The 16,204-nt window shown below is 40.5% G+C and overlaps 1 protein-coding gene across 1 annotated transcript; it reads right to left on the bottom strand.

The window, feature by feature from the left end:
* Positions 1-3,185: 3,185 nt before the first annotated feature.
* On the bottom strand, positions 3,186-11,067 carry LOC308107911 (uncharacterized protein). Its single transcript, XM_080460504.1, has 5 exons — positions 10,856-11,067; positions 5,950-6,208; positions 5,678-5,711; positions 5,397-5,580; positions 3,186-4,219 (listed from the first exon to the last, which is right to left on the bottom strand). The coding sequence occupies exons 1-5, from the start codon at positions 10,908-10,910 to the stop codon at positions 3,864-3,866; spliced, it is 888 nt and encodes a 295-aa protein (XP_080316630.1). The 5' UTR covers positions 10,911-11,067; the 3' UTR covers positions 3,186-3,863.
* Positions 11,068-16,204: the final 5,137 nt, after the last annotated feature.

Genomic DNA, 16,204 nt, shown 5'->3' with positions numbered 1-16,204 from the left:
GTTGTCTCTGTGTCCGCTGCTGCAGTGTAAACGCACTCCTTTTTTTTTTAGCGGATTAGGTGTTGTCACGTGAAACGTTGTCGTGTAAACAGTTTATAGGTACACTGTATTAACGACTGTGTGAATTGGTGAATGGGACAATGCTCCATCAGTATTCACATTTACCATTTACATCTCATGGTGATGTTATCTACCAACAATGAGCAAACAACAACCACAACAACTAACAAACCACCAGCACTGAAATGTTGATATTAACCCTTTTAAGGGCATATGTGAATATTAGAATATTTGCATTCTTAAGATTTCACTTACATTGCGTTTTCCACTGCTTGAGTACTTTACACTGTTACACTGTACCAATCTACCAACTGAGCCACAGTCACCACAAAGGTGTATTTTACTGCAGTTTTCTCTATCGCCCCCTCAAATTTGGTTCACATCACCCAGAATACAAGAATGTATGAATGTATTTACTCTCCTTGATCTAATGTGAGTTCCTGACCATAAAAAAAAGAGTTTAAAGTTGCGATAACGTTAATTATCTCTAAAGTAGCAAGCATCTGCCTTTCAGTGTGAAAAAACCAATGATTTGATGTATATCTTGATATTTGGTGATACAGACTGATTTGTAAATGTCTAAAGTAACAACAGTTCTGACCAGCTTGCAGCGCAGTTTATTAAAATCGGATTGTTTTAATTGCAAACCGAATGTACACCTATCAGTTTCATCAATCTTCAAAACAAAGTATGATTTTCATTCAAGTATTTTCAGAATGAATGTGTGAACCACATACATTGATTTTAAATTATTCTGTAACAAAAGCTGTTAAAACTCTTAGAAACATGTTATATGTCAAGAATTTCTCCTTAACCGACACTGAAACACACAACCTCACAAAAGAAAAGTGATTTGGCTTCATTTTAAACTTTATTATAATTATTTTTCTTTGATAACGATGAATGATCATAACAACAGCAAAATGCAGATGGACTTCAGCAATTCACAGACAAAGTTTTAAAATTTATAAAGATATGAAATGAGAAATGGTGATTTTCTCAAAGCAAATGAAAAACAATGTATGATAACAACACTTAATGTGTCTTTACAATGAACCAGAAAGAAAACACAATAAATATATATGATGGATACTAACAGTCTTCAAAATAACCCGTGATTAATGAGTAACACACACTTCAGTTCAGGTGTTAAAACACAAACTTGTAAAAGATGAAATCCCTGATATCAGTGATTATTAGAAAAGAAAAAAAGTCTGCATTTGCGCTCTGCCTCTAAAATATACATCTGAACTAAACAATAGTTTTCTGTAGGCATCATTAAGCTGACATTAACACGCCAAACCTGCTCTGCAAATTTGCATAAAGCTTTATAAACTGCTCTGACGACAAAAAAGAAATAAACACAACTGCCACAGTGTTTTTGCTGATAATGTTTTGCATCAGTGACCTTTGTACCTGCATAGATAGCCGTATAGTTTCACAGCAATTAAATTGAAGTACACGTTGCATAACTTTTACCATATCATTTATCAAAAGAGATGTTCCTTCGTATCATTGTGAACTTTCAATCAGGTGAAAGAAGTATGTCAGTTGAGTCCCTTTTAAATGTGGTATTGTAAAAACACCAACGCGTCTCCTAGATTAGCACCCTTACCCTGTATAAAAATAAAATGTACCTGACGGTTATTTCAGCTGTAATCCTCAACCTGCAGATGCAACCCAACAATTCATTTTATATGAAAGAAAGAACGGTGTGTGTGTTGTTTTTTTTAAGCACAATACAAAATGAACTCATTCTGGGAATAAACAAACACACACACATGCAAACAAGTCCACATGCAGCTCATGAGCTCTAAACCAAAAGAGATTATTTTGGCTGCCAGACAAAATCTCCGGTAAGCGCATAGAACCATTCAGAACCCCCCCCCCCCCCCCCCCCCCCCCCCCCCTCTGCCACCTCCCTGTAAATCTGCTAAATCATCCTTCCACTCCAAACTTTGACCCAGCATCAGCGCCGCTGCTCCACGCCAGCCAGCAAACAGCAGATGGATCCAAGAGAAAGATGCCCAGCCGGATTTCAGCTGCCGAGATTTCACTCATGCAAAAGAGTGACGCGCAGATGGCGGGTAAAAGGGCAAAAGGGCAATGCACGAAATTAGGGCAAAAACAAATGGAGAGATTGTGGATGAGAGGTTGAAAAGTAAGGATTTTCTTGTTATAAGATCATTGACGGGAGGAAAGCTTGTTTATCTTTTCATTTTCAATACAACCTTATCCAATTTAACTGACTGAGCTGACATCGGGTGAAGTCAGTGTGCACGCTGGACAGGTCAGCAGTAGATAACAAGGACACACACACACACACACACACACACACACACACACACACACACACACACACACACACACACACACACACACACACACACACACACACACACACACACACACACACACACACACGAGTGCTGATCACAATATAGGCCTAGGCCAGTTTGCATGACGGTACATTAGTAAAGGACCATGCATTTTTGGGATGAGCAGCAGAACTGAGGCCTCGTCCGCGGCTCACTCTGTTTCCTCCTTGTAGTTCTTGTCCACACGGGAAACATCTGTCACCATGAAAACTATGGGAGGCCGATAGGTGGCGCTGAAACCACACAACAGAAATACACCAAAAACGGAGAAGACACACAGCATGCAAAAACAAAAACCATCCATCTTCTTTCCCCCTTTTCCAGTTCAGGGTTGTGGGGGTGGTGGAGCCGATCCCAGCCTCCTGTGGGCGAGGGCAGGGTACACCCTGGACAGGTCGCCAGTCTGACATCTGGCCTTGTTAAACCAAAAAGCATCAGCAGCTTCTGCAGCTTGATCTGGAGCATGCATTCCGCCATTGTTGTTGTTGTTAGGTGACGTCTTGGGAAGGGTTGCAGGGTTATCGGGAGGTGTGTCGATGATCATTGTTTTTAGCAAATGGGAAATGGCGTTCTCCTGTGGACATGGCCGGAGTACGTGGAGCCTGGTTATACACAATGGGAAAAGTTCTAGGCCAATGCAGGAACAATGAATAGAGAAAACAATTTTTGCACAATCCCCAAAAAACTCATAGATTGGGCATTCTTCTTCTTCTTCTTCTTCTTCTTCTTCTTCTTCTTCTTCTTCTTCTGGGTTTAATGGCAGTTTGCATCCATAGAGCTGCATTACCACTATCTGCTGGTTCTATCTATCTACAGTGTTTCCCACCACTCTCGTTGTCCCTGATGATTGTTTCCCTCTCTCTCTTATAAGCAGCTTTTTTTTATATCCCTGATGACTGTTTCCCTTCTTCTTTTTCACTTGAGCTCAAAGGCAGTTGGCATCCATCGCCATCTGCTGGTTCTAGCTAGTCTATACTATTCCCACCGCTCAAAAAGAAAGGAAGAAAGAAAGAAAGAAAGAAAGAAAGAAAAAGTCTGTTGATGGTTAAACATGTGTTTGGCATCCCACTCTCCCACCACCAACCACACAGACAACTTTGTAGAGTTCTACAAAGTGAATATTTCTGCGTTGTTATGGAGTATGTTTCCACCGCCAGCTGACAGCGTTGACAGAGATTTGTCAAATTTCTCATGGGCACAAAGCCCACACTCAGTCTGCTGCTCATCCCACAAATGTACACTCCTGAAAATGGCAGCACAATTGTAAATGGGAGATAAGGAGCGTGGGCTTAATGCCAGGAAGAACACCTTCAATGATATATAAATTAGACGTATGGATAACTCAAGTCAGCCATCATGAAGGAAAACCAATGAGGGGATTTGGTTAAGAACAAAGGGACTTTTAAAGAGTTTTCCCTATCACAGTTAAAAAACAAACCCTCCACAGTCAAACGCATCAAAGTCGGAGTCTGCTTCGAAGTCGAAGCTGTTGAATTGAGGGGAGTCGACGTCCTGGCTGCAAGCGTGGAAGGAGCCGCCTGCGGCTAGCTCGGAGAAGCCCCCGGCGCTGTGGGCCAGCTCCGGCGCTCTGGTGGCAAGAGGGGAGGAGGGGGGGCAGGAGCTCAGGTAGCCCAGAGCGGACGAGGCCGCCGCCCCTCCCATCAGCAGGCACACCGCCCTCACCGCGCGGGCGTCGCTGCTGTTGCCGTGGCGAAGGCAGTCAGATACGCGATGGGGCGGCGCGACAGAAGCACTGCGCACCGTCCGCCGCGGACCGCCAACTGTTGAGGAGATTAGAGGACTGATATGAACCGGTTGAAAAAACATTCTAAAAGCTTTGAGGTAATGTTGGCTTCATGGGTGACATGCAGGGTGATATTTGCACATCGGCCAATAAACACTAAATAGTAAAACATATACATAAAATGCAGACAATCGACTTGCAGTTTTTTGGGGTTGTTTTTTGGCGCAACCAACGTGAGATCAAGAGACGAGCTTCTGGTTCAATTCCACAAAGGCTTTTTTTTGTCTCGCATGGAAATCTAAAAAGAGGCTTTCCTTCGACGTGCAACTCTTTTGTACAATACAGGGAACCGAGCTGGACTGTATGCCGCACACACAAAACATGCCTCAAAACTGTTTAGCATGTAGCATGTAGCATGGCTCAGGTTTAAAAGCCGTGGAGTTCAAACCAAACCAACATGGCGGCTTGGTCACAAACTTTATGTTTTACAAAAACAGTTCAGTGATGAGTATTTCTGAAAACATTGGAGCGAGTTTAGACGAAGTGGGAAATTGACGGATCCTGTGGACTCAACATAGGTAATCTGCGAGATATTCTTTTAAAAGGGTCATATTATCGTTCGTCCAACAATCGTTGTATTCAAAGTTTATTGCTTTTCCTTGATTTTCATTCATTTGAATATTGGATCATAGGAGCTGCATTCAGAATCTGCTGTGTCTGTGTGAGCTGGACTGGCTCTGCCCGCACATGTCCATCTTGGGAAGAGGAGGAAGTACTTCCTCTCGTGGTGATATGTGCCAGAGCAGAGCTCCTTAAATGTGGGAAGGTCAAACGGAGGGCCTAACTTGATTGGGATTGGATTAACCCCCGATGACACTATATAGTATATATATATATATATTTCTGATTCGCTCCAGCAACACACTTTTTAAAAACTGAAACAAGTCAGAAAGAGAGATGATAGACTTTCTTCACTTCTGGGGCGTCAGTCCAGTTATTGGGATACATATTACTGTTAGAAAACCATTAGAAAGTGAATTTTGCCTATTATGACCCCTTTAAAAATACCGGATATCGGCACATTAATATCATGCATCCCTGTGCAGGGTGTTAGACCTTCGATTGGAAGCAACTTCAGATTTCGCGTTTTGCTCAGAGACACTTCAGCAAATGAACAGAGACTGATGTCATATACCGAAGATCTGAGAGCACACCTGGGATTTGGCCTCTTTCTCTGAAGGAGCCTCCACGTTCAGTGACTCGGGACAACAATGGAGGCGTGCCCTCGCCCACCCGGGGTGACCTGGGGTCTTTGTCTCCGAATGAGTCGGGCTCTCTGTCTGTGATGCAGGCGGTGAGGCTGTGGTGTCTCTGAATGGTCAGAGGTGGCAGGGCACCCTGAAAAAAAGCTTACTGTCAGAGAGATCAAAACCAGAGCAGCCTTTTCGGATATTTGCATTCATTACATATTCTGAATGAAAAAACAAAAACTCACCTCTCTCACTTTCCTGATCAGCTTCAGCCAAAGACTGTGAGACATCAAATTAAGGAGTTATTTTTTGTTATCTGGATTCAAGCTTTAAACTCCAAACACAGCATAAGAGAAAGTATATTGTTTCAGTTTTATTGATCTTTTTATTGCACAGTCAACATGTCTGATAGCAGCTGGTATCAAAGCGTCTTAAAAGACAAAGTGCTGATACCATGTGATTGTGAGTGGGACAAAGGACGTCTAAAATCCAGACGGAGATAAAGAGCAAGACGTACTTGCAGTCGTCGGGGTTGTCAGTGAGCAGCAGCAGGAATTTGCTCTGCTGCAGGATGACGGCGAAGCAGCAGTCCCTCCTGCCCCCTGGGGGCAGTTTGGGCAGGTCAAGTATATCTCGTCCCTCTGCCACGGACTCGCAGTGTGTTTGGAGGGCGACCACCTGGTCCGGGGGGGACTCTGCATCCCGGCACACCAGCAGGGTCCCCTCCATGGTCAGAACCACGTACTTCTCCTTCCACTGCTTGAACATGAAGCCGCCTGCAGGGAAGAAAGCAACAGAACAGAGTTAGAAACTGTAAAATTAGGATTTGATATTAAAGCTATTGGTTAAACGAAGCTCTAAATGGTTTAAGCCTCTGATCATGAGTTATAGTCATGAACTGGACAAACAACCAGAAGCTGTTTTAAGTTTTCATATATATATATATATATATATATATATATATATATATATATATATATATATGTGCTTTGATTTTTTCTTTTACATGTTTTGTTTTTTCTATGGTTTTTCTACATTTGTCGATATTCATGCCCACATGAAGCACACTGGCTTGCCTTTCTGCTGAAATGTGCTGAATATTTATGTTTTTCAATGTCTTCAGTGCTGACACATGGGACTGCCGATTATCACTTGTGTCAAAATTTACTTTATTGTCTCCTTTGTGAATTGGGTTTATGTAGCAGTAAGCGTATTGGCCAACATGCCCCACAATGCATTGGACCTATCTGTGCGTTGTACTACTTCCTGGTTACGGAACTAAACACGTTTTTCCTGCAGGAGTCGACCATGTCTCTTGTCCTCATTATACAGTTTACAGTCCACCAAAACAAAAAGTAAATAAAAGATTAAGACTCATCCATTCAAATTGCAGCCAAATTTTTAAGTGCAAGCATTCTGTCAGAAAAAAAATAACAGGTGGTTACTTCTATTCATCTTTTTTCATCATCCCATCACACTGAACCAGAGCCATGTGTGGCTGTGCTCATAGTTAATTCCTCCCTAATCTCTAGAGTTTCCACTGTGTGACTGATTAGAAATGTTTGCAAAGAAACATTTTAGCTGTTTGTGTGCTGACTGATTTTGCAAAGTGTGGAAACAGCAAGAGAAATTAATTGAGTATCATGCCCAGACACAAAATAGGATACAAATAAAAGTCCTACATAGAGTTTTAAAGCTGAATCATTTCTATCCAGTAAAGTTAATGCATTTCACAAGGCAGCATCTCTAACAACGCAAGATGATTAACTGCAAAGAAACTATTTGAAAAAATATCAATAATATTAAAGATTAATGAAAATATAAATCCAAGACTTTTTATGGGTAAATTTCTGTTGGAGTTTATTTTTTTATGGGAATAAAATCCATTGACAGATTTATTTATTTTTTAATCTTTCTAGGAGTGGCTGTGTCCACCAGAGTTTGTCTAAACTGTAATGTTTTGGTAACTAGAAGAGGATCTCCACGGCCTTTCTTAGAGGTGAATTTGGGGGGCTTCAAGGAAAATCTGGGTTCTGGGAGGGCAAAGGGCTTTGCTCAAGGACACACGTTGGTTACTGCTGCACTGGGTTTCGAACCAGCAATCCTCTGGTTACAACCTTGAGGCCACCACTTTTCCTTTTGTTGCATCAGATCAGGCAAGGGCAACTGATGGTGCAGACAAAATTACAAAAATAACAAATAATTGGTTTCACGGGTCATTTAATCACATTTGAAGGAGTTATCAATTGAGAAAAGTCTATTTCAAGGTAAAACAAACAACTGCATGTCGATTTATCTGTAATTCTCCTAAGTCCTTGCAGTGGATGAGTAGTTTTAGAATTCGGTCCGTCTCATCGCGAGGATACAATGAATGCAGCCCTCATGATGTCGCCCTTTCCTGCTTTACATACAGGTTAATAATGAAGAAATATCCCAAGGATTGAACGTTCTATGTGTTCATTCTATCTGTTTGATATGTGTCAATGTCTTTTTATCTACTCTACATATTTTCCAGGGAGGAGTAGGACTTTGTGCCAGTTTTCTTATGTTAGTGTACAACCGTGCAATGGCAATAAACACTCACTTTATCTTAACCAGACGACTTTTGATAGATACTGACTTCTGCAGGCTCACCCCAAAATAGCTGCAGTTTTCAAGGTGCTCTGACCCGTCAATCCCCTTTTGTTGTTGTTTTTTTTGCTTGTAGCACAACAATCTTGATGCCTGATATATCACATCCACTATCAGGTACTTTTTTTCCCCCACTTGTTTTGACTGTTCTGTGTAAAAGCATTTTAACTGAATTTTAAAAAAAAAAAAAAGCCTTTCAACTATTGGGAAAACACACTGTGCCGTTTCTGTTTTGGGGACAAGACATACATGTCATGTTGATAAATACCTGTTGTGTAATGATGGTAGAAAAGGAGAGCAAATGTTTCTGGATTGAGCATACAGTATCTGCTTTGCTTCTACACAGAGAGGATTAAAAATGAACAGGTGGATTTTGTAAAAGGGAACAGCCCTAACCCAAGCCCGTTATCAAGGTCTGTACTTTTGAAATTTAACATGCTAAAACATTGGCAGAGTCAGAGCATCATTAATGCGTATTCAAATCTATGGGCAGTTTGGAGTCACTAATTATTCTCATAAAGACGTTTTTGCACTCTGAGGAAAACCACAGTACCCACAGAAAAAGACACGCAGGGAGATCATGCAAACTTTACTAAGAAATCCCTCCAAGGCCATCTTCTAGTCTCACTGGAGGTTTTCCAGCTATGAGGCGTCATGATCATGGTATTTATTGTACTTCTTTATCGTTTCACTCTTACTATATGTTCATATATGGGGCCTTGACAGTGTTTATGAAATTAATACAAGAAGTGTACCTAGAAACTGTTAGTGTTAATATCTATCTATCTATCTATCTATCTATCTATCTATCTATCTATCTATCTATCTATCTATCTATCTATCTAACATAGTTGTGCAGATGCGTGTTTTGCACATAAATTGATGTTTTTGATTCTGAGGATCTTAAAGTTCCACATTTCGGTCTGGAATGTTATATATATATATATAATATATAAATAATGCTTGCTCAACAGAGATCAGAAATAAAGAAATAAAAAAATGAATCACATTCCATAACAAAGTCTTGTTTTAGTTCAAACTTTATGACAGAGCTTGTTGTTGGCAGTTCCAGTGGATGTTTAAAAACACTAAATGGAAATGTGATAAAAATTTCTGTCAAGAACGATTAACTAATTACTGATATTGGTTACTATAAAAATCCAAAGAGCAGTGCATCTGTCACCCACATTTCATGATGAAAACTACATCATGTTGACATGGACCACCGATAGATCTATAGAAAAATCACTTATTGTAGACTAAACAATCTGATTTCTGCTAATTTCCTAAATGACACATTTGTTTTTGTTAGTTTCTTTGGTTCTTGCTGGATTTTTGGTTGATTTAAATTAGAAGTCATGATTAAAATAGGGAGATTAATGTGCCGACACAGAGAGCAGGTATGAACAAGAGCCCGAAGACAGTATTAAATCAACACTGCATCTGTAATCATTAAATGCAAAAGCATTCCTCATGCTGACCTGGATATCTGATAGAAAAGAATTTGATTGAATAGTTATCAGATTATAGTATTAAAAACCAAGTCAATGAAAAGGTCATATAGTGTTGTGTACTGTAAATAAAATAACCACATTGACATGGTTATATTAACTAATACAGTAATCATTTACCTAATGAAACATTCTATTATTAAGGATGAAGTGCTTATCATACAATATAAAATACATACATGCTCACTGCTGACACAGATTACAGAGCTGAGAGACAGTACATCAGTGCATCAGTAACCTACTTTAAAAACATGCAGACTGTGACGTCTCATAGAGAACGCAAGTTGATCTTTTTTTATAATTCAGTTTTTCTGTAATCTTATAAAAACACATTTATTTTGTTTTTGTAATTGGTTTATAACTCAAAACATGGTTTGTATGATCGCACCAATCACATTAAACTTCTCACTCTCCATAGCTACACACAGGTACTGCAGTTAAGCAGGTGCAGAGAGAGACGGAGTATTTAAAAACCCACATTAAACGTAAAACCCTCCATCGCGATGACCTGGACCGCTGATGGAGGGAGGACTGTGACATTCAATACTAGGTGAACAAAATGCAAACAAAAAGCCTCATCACTCCATCACAGAATTCAAACTGAATCCACCGCACTACTGGTAAACTGTTGATATACATCTAGGATACGTCTGCTAAAATAGTTTTTCAGTTTCCAGTGAGGTGCTTTGTTTTTTTATTGATTAAAATCCTAAAAACAGCCTTAAAAATAAAAGCATCTGCTCTTTCAAATGTAACATGAAACACATAATTGCTTTCTTCCTAAAAATAACTGACAAAGGTAAAGAGGTTAAACTGCAGCGGAACAGGAGCATGGAGAGACTGTTGAAAAGAACAACGCATCTGGAACCAACACTTAATTCAAAAACCTTAATTAAAGCTGCTCCTTCCATTTGATGGACACGTTAAAGATTGACGAGGTAGTAAATAAACAAACACTGAAGAATAGCTCACCGCTGTATACCAGTCCTTTAAATTCAAGCTACATCTGTAAACGTTGCAGGCTGTGATCTTTGTACAATAACACATTTCACATTTTCTTGTTATTTCCCCAGGGAACGATTTAAAACACAAAACATGCATCAAAAAATGAGCACTATATCCAAGTGCAGTGAAACAGGTGCACACGCATTTAGTGAGTCGGTAACCTACATTTAAAGCCAAAACCTCCATCACCTCCACCTGTGTTGGAGGAGATTAAACAGGAAGTGAACCAAAGTCGCAACCTGCATGGCGAGCATGACGGGATAGAAACACGCTCACCATATTTCTTGAGGAAACCTCGATGAACACCTGCCGTGCTCATGTCTGTGGTCATTGCAGCGGCGTCAGGAGATGAAATGAAAGGCAGAGCACTTCACGCAGGAAAATAGGCTAAGAGAGGGAGAGAGCTGGCGGGCGGGCGGGCAGGCGGGACGGAGCGACAGAATAATCCCCACCATTTAGGCCTCGTCTCCTTAAACCCATGCTGCTGTGAATGGAATTGGAGCTGCCCCTGCTTATGTACACATAAATATCATACGAGCATAAGAGGCCCAAATAATCATGACAGCGATGGATTATTCTCACCAGGAAGAGCTTGTGATTTTCATCACCGCCTGTCGAGCCAAAGTGTTCAGCATGCCTACAGAAACTGAGATAAAGCAAGATTAGATTAGATGAAACATTGCTTCTGAAGGTGAGTAACTGACTAGAATGTCAGATATTGAATAAGATAAAAAAAATAAAAGAGTAAAGTGAGCAGATGAAAAGTCAGTTTTAGAGATGCAGGTGGATTAGTTGGAGTTGGATTAGTTAAGACCAAACTGCCCTTGTCATATTTGAGTCGTGGCTGGTGGGCACAAAGAAGCTGAATTTTTCGGTTGTGCACATGGATGGGATTATCCGAGGGCTGAATGAACCGCTTGTTAGCCACAGTTCATTGTGCAGGGGGTGAAAAAGATTGTCCAGGACTGTGTCCAGACTGTCCAGACTGTCCAGGCCCTGTTCCACCCGACTGGGCTTTCCTAAACTCACCCACCAGTCTCAAAGTGTCCTGGTCCTCATAGACTGGCAGAAGGTGTTGAGAAGCCCACCACAGATATCAAACAATCCAAGAAGCTGTCGCTTTCTGTACCTCTGAGCCCACCCAGCCTCACGTTCAGGAAGATTAAGACAGAGGGATTATTTCTCCTGCACAGCTGGAAGCCTGTTGCAGCGGATAGCCCCATCTGTGCAGCCCCCATCTGGTTTGCACAGATTATAATCTGTGCAGACCAGCTTCCTCCGATATATTAACTGCTTCTCAGTGAGATTAAACGTGACTCATTGTGTCATCCCGTGTTTGTTTAACACTATTTGGATAGCATTATGTAACAGGGGGGATCTTGGAGGGAAGCTGCCAGGCCTCAATCAAACAGTGGCGATATATTCAAAGTTAAGTGGCCTGTGAGGTCGGCGCGACCGGAACCTGAGCACATTGAGGAGGGTCCAGCGGGTCAATGAAATGTAGTCAGCTGGATCAAACACCTTAAAGGAGCACACTGGCACAATGAAATTGCATCAATAAAACACAATGTGATGAATTTAATTTAATTTAATTTAATTTAATTTAATTTAATTTAATTTAATTTAATTTAATTTAATTTAATTTAATTTAATTTAATTTAATTTAATTTAATTTAATTTAATTTAATCACATGATATCTCTTTAAATATCTAGGGCTGTTTTTCCTGCCTCATATCTTTAATTGGTAAACCCAGAACGAATACCTTCAAAGAAAATCAAGACATGTGAGTTTACCGCAGAAGTCAGAATGAAAACATTTGCCATTTTAAATTCATCCGGAAGACGGTAGAAACAGGCCAGTCCAGCTCTGATGCTGTGAAAAAGTCCTTCGAGGACATGGTTTCTTCAGGGTTCAACACATTATTACAAAATCCCTCCCAAATAAAATCTCAACTAAAAGAAGCCACTGACGGCAGGACTTGCTGATTCTCTTCAGTAGAAAGGAATCTTGCCACCCGAGGAGTTGTAAATGCTGCCTCATCTCTTCTATATCGACTTTAGAGCTGTTTGAATTGAAGACATAGATATGAACATTGATGTACGACACCTCAAACTTAAAGGCCGTTTGTTCTTCATTTGACACGACATTTATTCCCGGTGATAAGCTCTGCGTTTAGAGTTTATGACCAATCATAAAACATTATTTCAGAGTTATAACGGAAAACCAGGTTATAATAGTACAAAGACGGTTTCCTTATCTGACAGATATACATCTGAACTCTGCACACATAAAAGAGGATGCCACTTGAGGACAAGAAGTGTTTTTTAAAGCTCAATCCAGACGTTTAGCTTTTCTTATGAATTTGTATTTACGAACTTTGTCTTCATTATGCACAGAGTGTCTGGAGTTTGCATGTTCTCTCATTGTGTGTATTCCAAAAACATTCTTTAAAGATCAACTGCTGTTTCGTATGTGGGTCTGTGTTTGCCCTGTGATGAACCGGTGACCTGTGCAGGTGTGACCTGTTGTCTGCATCAGGTCCTCTACCCTGCAACAATAACTTTGATAAAACCATAAAAGATGGATGCATTATTATAATATATCAATATTACATTTATTTCTTTATCTTAAGTTTCTATCTCTGATCATGTCTTCCACTGTCTTATTTATTGTAAATACTTTATTCACGTCATAATTCCTCCTTTCAAAGCGTTTTCCATACTTCAAATTTAATTTATAAAAAAAAAAAAAGGTGCATTATTAAATTGTGTTGTTGTGTTAAATGTAAACAAAAGTAGAAAACAATGTACAAATGTCATGAACCCATATTCTATTCCTAACAGAACCTAAACAACTTATCTAACATTGAAACTAGGACATTTCATCATTTTACCATTGGGACATCACATCTCATGGAAAATATTAGAAATATTCAATATGACCATAGCAACTCAAGTACACTGCATCTGGGAAGTATTCACAGCGTTTCACTATTTCCACATTTTGCTTTGTTACAGCCTTGTTCCAAAATTGCTCAAATAAATTTTTTTCCAAAATTCTACACACAACAGCCCATAACGACAACGTGAAAAAAGTTTTGTCGCTAATTTTTTAAAAATAAGAAACTAATCGCATGTACATATGTGTTCACAGCTTTTGCACAATACTTTGTTGATGCACCTTTGGCAGAAATTACAGCTTCAAGTCATTTTTGAATATGATGCCACAAGCTTGGTCAACCTATCTTTGGGTCCATTCCTCTTTGCAGCGACTTTCAAGTTCCATCAGGTTAGATGGGAAGCGTCGCTGCGCAGCCATTTTCAGATCTCTCCAGAGATATTCAATCAGATTCAAGTGTGGGCCCTGGCGGGACTACTCTCAGACATTCAGAGTTGTCCTGAAACCTCCCTTGATATCTTGGCTGTGTGCTTTGGGTCGTTGTCCTGCTGAAAGATGACCGGACGCCTCAACCGGAGGTTCATAGCTCTCTGGAGCAGGTTTTCATCCAGGATGTCCCTGTACATTGCTGCATTCATCTTTCCCTCGATCCTCACTAGTCTCCCAGTTCCTGCCGCTGAAAAACATCTCCACAGCATGATGCTGCCGCCACCGTGCTTCACTGTAGGGATGGTATTGGCCTGGTGGTGAGCAGCACCTGGTTTTCTCCAAAACGTGATCCCTGGCAATGACACAGGAATCAGGAGCACTGGAAGGAAATCCCTGTACTCACTGGGAGAACATGAAACAAACACAGAAAGAACACAAGCTTGGACTCAAACCAGGGCTTTCTCACTGTGAGATGACAGAGCTACCCACTGTATCTTAAAAATAATATCGCAATATGTAATAACTCGGCAGTAAATATCAACACAGTGACTGTAACGGATCATTTTCAGTCACATCCTTCAACCTCTTCCACAGTGGAGTTTTATTTATGAGCAGCCTTGCATTCAGAAGATATAACGGAAAGCACAATATTAACCAGATGATTTGTTAAGCTTCAGGTCATGAGATTGAGATTAAAGTGTCACATGCACAACTGAAAATAATGGGGTGAAAAAAACCCAGAGAGAATAGAATAAAACATATTTATTTTTGCTTTAAGCATACCGAATGTGTATCTACATTATTTTGGTAACATAAAATGTCCACATACGTCTCAATAATAGTGTCTCGAGAACAACTCCAGAGTATTTTCGTGGTGTGTGTCCTGTGCTGCCAGCAGGGGGCAGGAGAGGCTTTGCCTTCATGCAGGCTCAGGTCATCGCAGGGTCTCTGCAGGTTGTTTATCTTTGGCTGTCTCCAACCTGCCACGGAAAAGAAGATGCCAATGAGAGAGAAGAGTTTAGCTGGTTGATAGCATCATTGGGTGTATGGGAGTGCAGGAGGAAGCCGCTTCTCAAGTCTTATAGCCGAAAGACGCTTTGCAAAATAACAAACAGGCTGTTTTTTTTTTTTCAGAGCATCCAAGATCATGAAGCTATTTTATACTTACTGTTATATATATTTTTTTCTTTGCATGTGATTTCATCCTACTAAATCCACTTGATCTTAATCTAAAAAATGGAATCAAGCGTTGTGGCTCGTGATGTGGATTGAACCTGAACACAGGAGCCCATCCCCCTTTAAAACCCAAACATTCACTCCTTCCAGACCCATCCAGCCCCCAAAACGTTGTGTTTTTGAGTAGAACTCCCCTCTTTCTTGTACAGGACCCCTTCCGTGACCCTCCCTCCCTCCCTCTCTCCCTCCCTCCCCGTGTCTCTGTGCTTCTATCCGGGAGCAGTGAGAGCACCATTGCTCAAGCTCCTATTGAAAAGACAAGCATATACAATGGGGTCTTTCTCAGTCTCTCTCTGTCTCCATTAAAGACCCTGGGAACGCAACACCGTCCACAGACCCACTCTTAAAGGGCCAGTGGGACCAAAGTCTCCACAACCTGTGTTTCTGCTCCTCCCATCGTTTTCATGGGGGGGAAAAAAAAAAAAAAGAAGAAGCAGAAATATTCACAGCAAATCCATTATTCATGAATGGTATGTGAACTGCTGAGAGCTTTCGAAGAGCAAGTGAGCGAGCGCCTGCCTCACCTCTGTCCAAACAAACACCTCAGACATCACAGTCCACGACAAACAGTCCTGCAGAGATGGGAATCAGGGGCAGACAATTTTTATTTAGACTACAGCTGATGATGCTGCAGACTGTTTGGCCTGAACCTGTAAGTTCAAACAAATCCCCAGCCGACATCTCCATCATATGATTCCGTAGACATGATAGAGGTGCAGTAGCACATGCCAACAGAAATGTGGAGATAATTGTCACGCAAAAAGTTGCACTGAAATCACACAGTGGGTTATGTTAAATATTCCATCATGTATAGTATTCTGCAATAACTCATTGGCTTGTTTGTCTCTACATGCATTTGTGTATGTATAATGTGTCTTCTGTCTTATTTCTATAATGAAATATTTTTGTAGTTTATTTACAAAATCAAAATGAAACAATAAAAACAGCTCTTCAAAATAGTTTGGTTCCCTTCTGCTCCCATCCTTATACTGTATGTTGTAGAAGTAATTGTACCTTGTCTCTCATCATCATCATCATCATCATCATCATCATCATCATC

The sequence above is a fragment of the Lipophrys pholis genome (genome assembly GCF_963383615.2).
Source record: "Lipophrys pholis genome assembly, chromosome: 3".
NCBI lineage: Eukaryota > Metazoa > Chordata > Actinopteri > Blenniiformes > Blenniidae > Lipophrys > Lipophrys pholis.
Note: the sequence above shows the minus strand (reverse complement) of the source record. Positions and strands in the feature narration are given on the sequence as shown.

Bases quoted from the DNA above. Each gene is read 5' to 3' on its own strand.
- LOC308107911 (XM_080460504.1), bottom strand. From the start codon at position 10,910: ATGACCACAGACATGAGCACGGCAGGTGTTCATCGAGGTTTCCTCAAG. The intron at 6,209-10,855 runs GTGAGCGTGTTT...TCTTCCCTGCAG, and splicing joins AGGTTTCCTCAAGAAATATG to GCGGCTTCATGTTCAAGCAG. The intron at 5,712-5,949 runs GTACGTCTTGCT...GATGTCTCACAG, and splicing joins GACAACCCCGACGACTGCAA to TCTTTGGCTGAAGCTGATCA.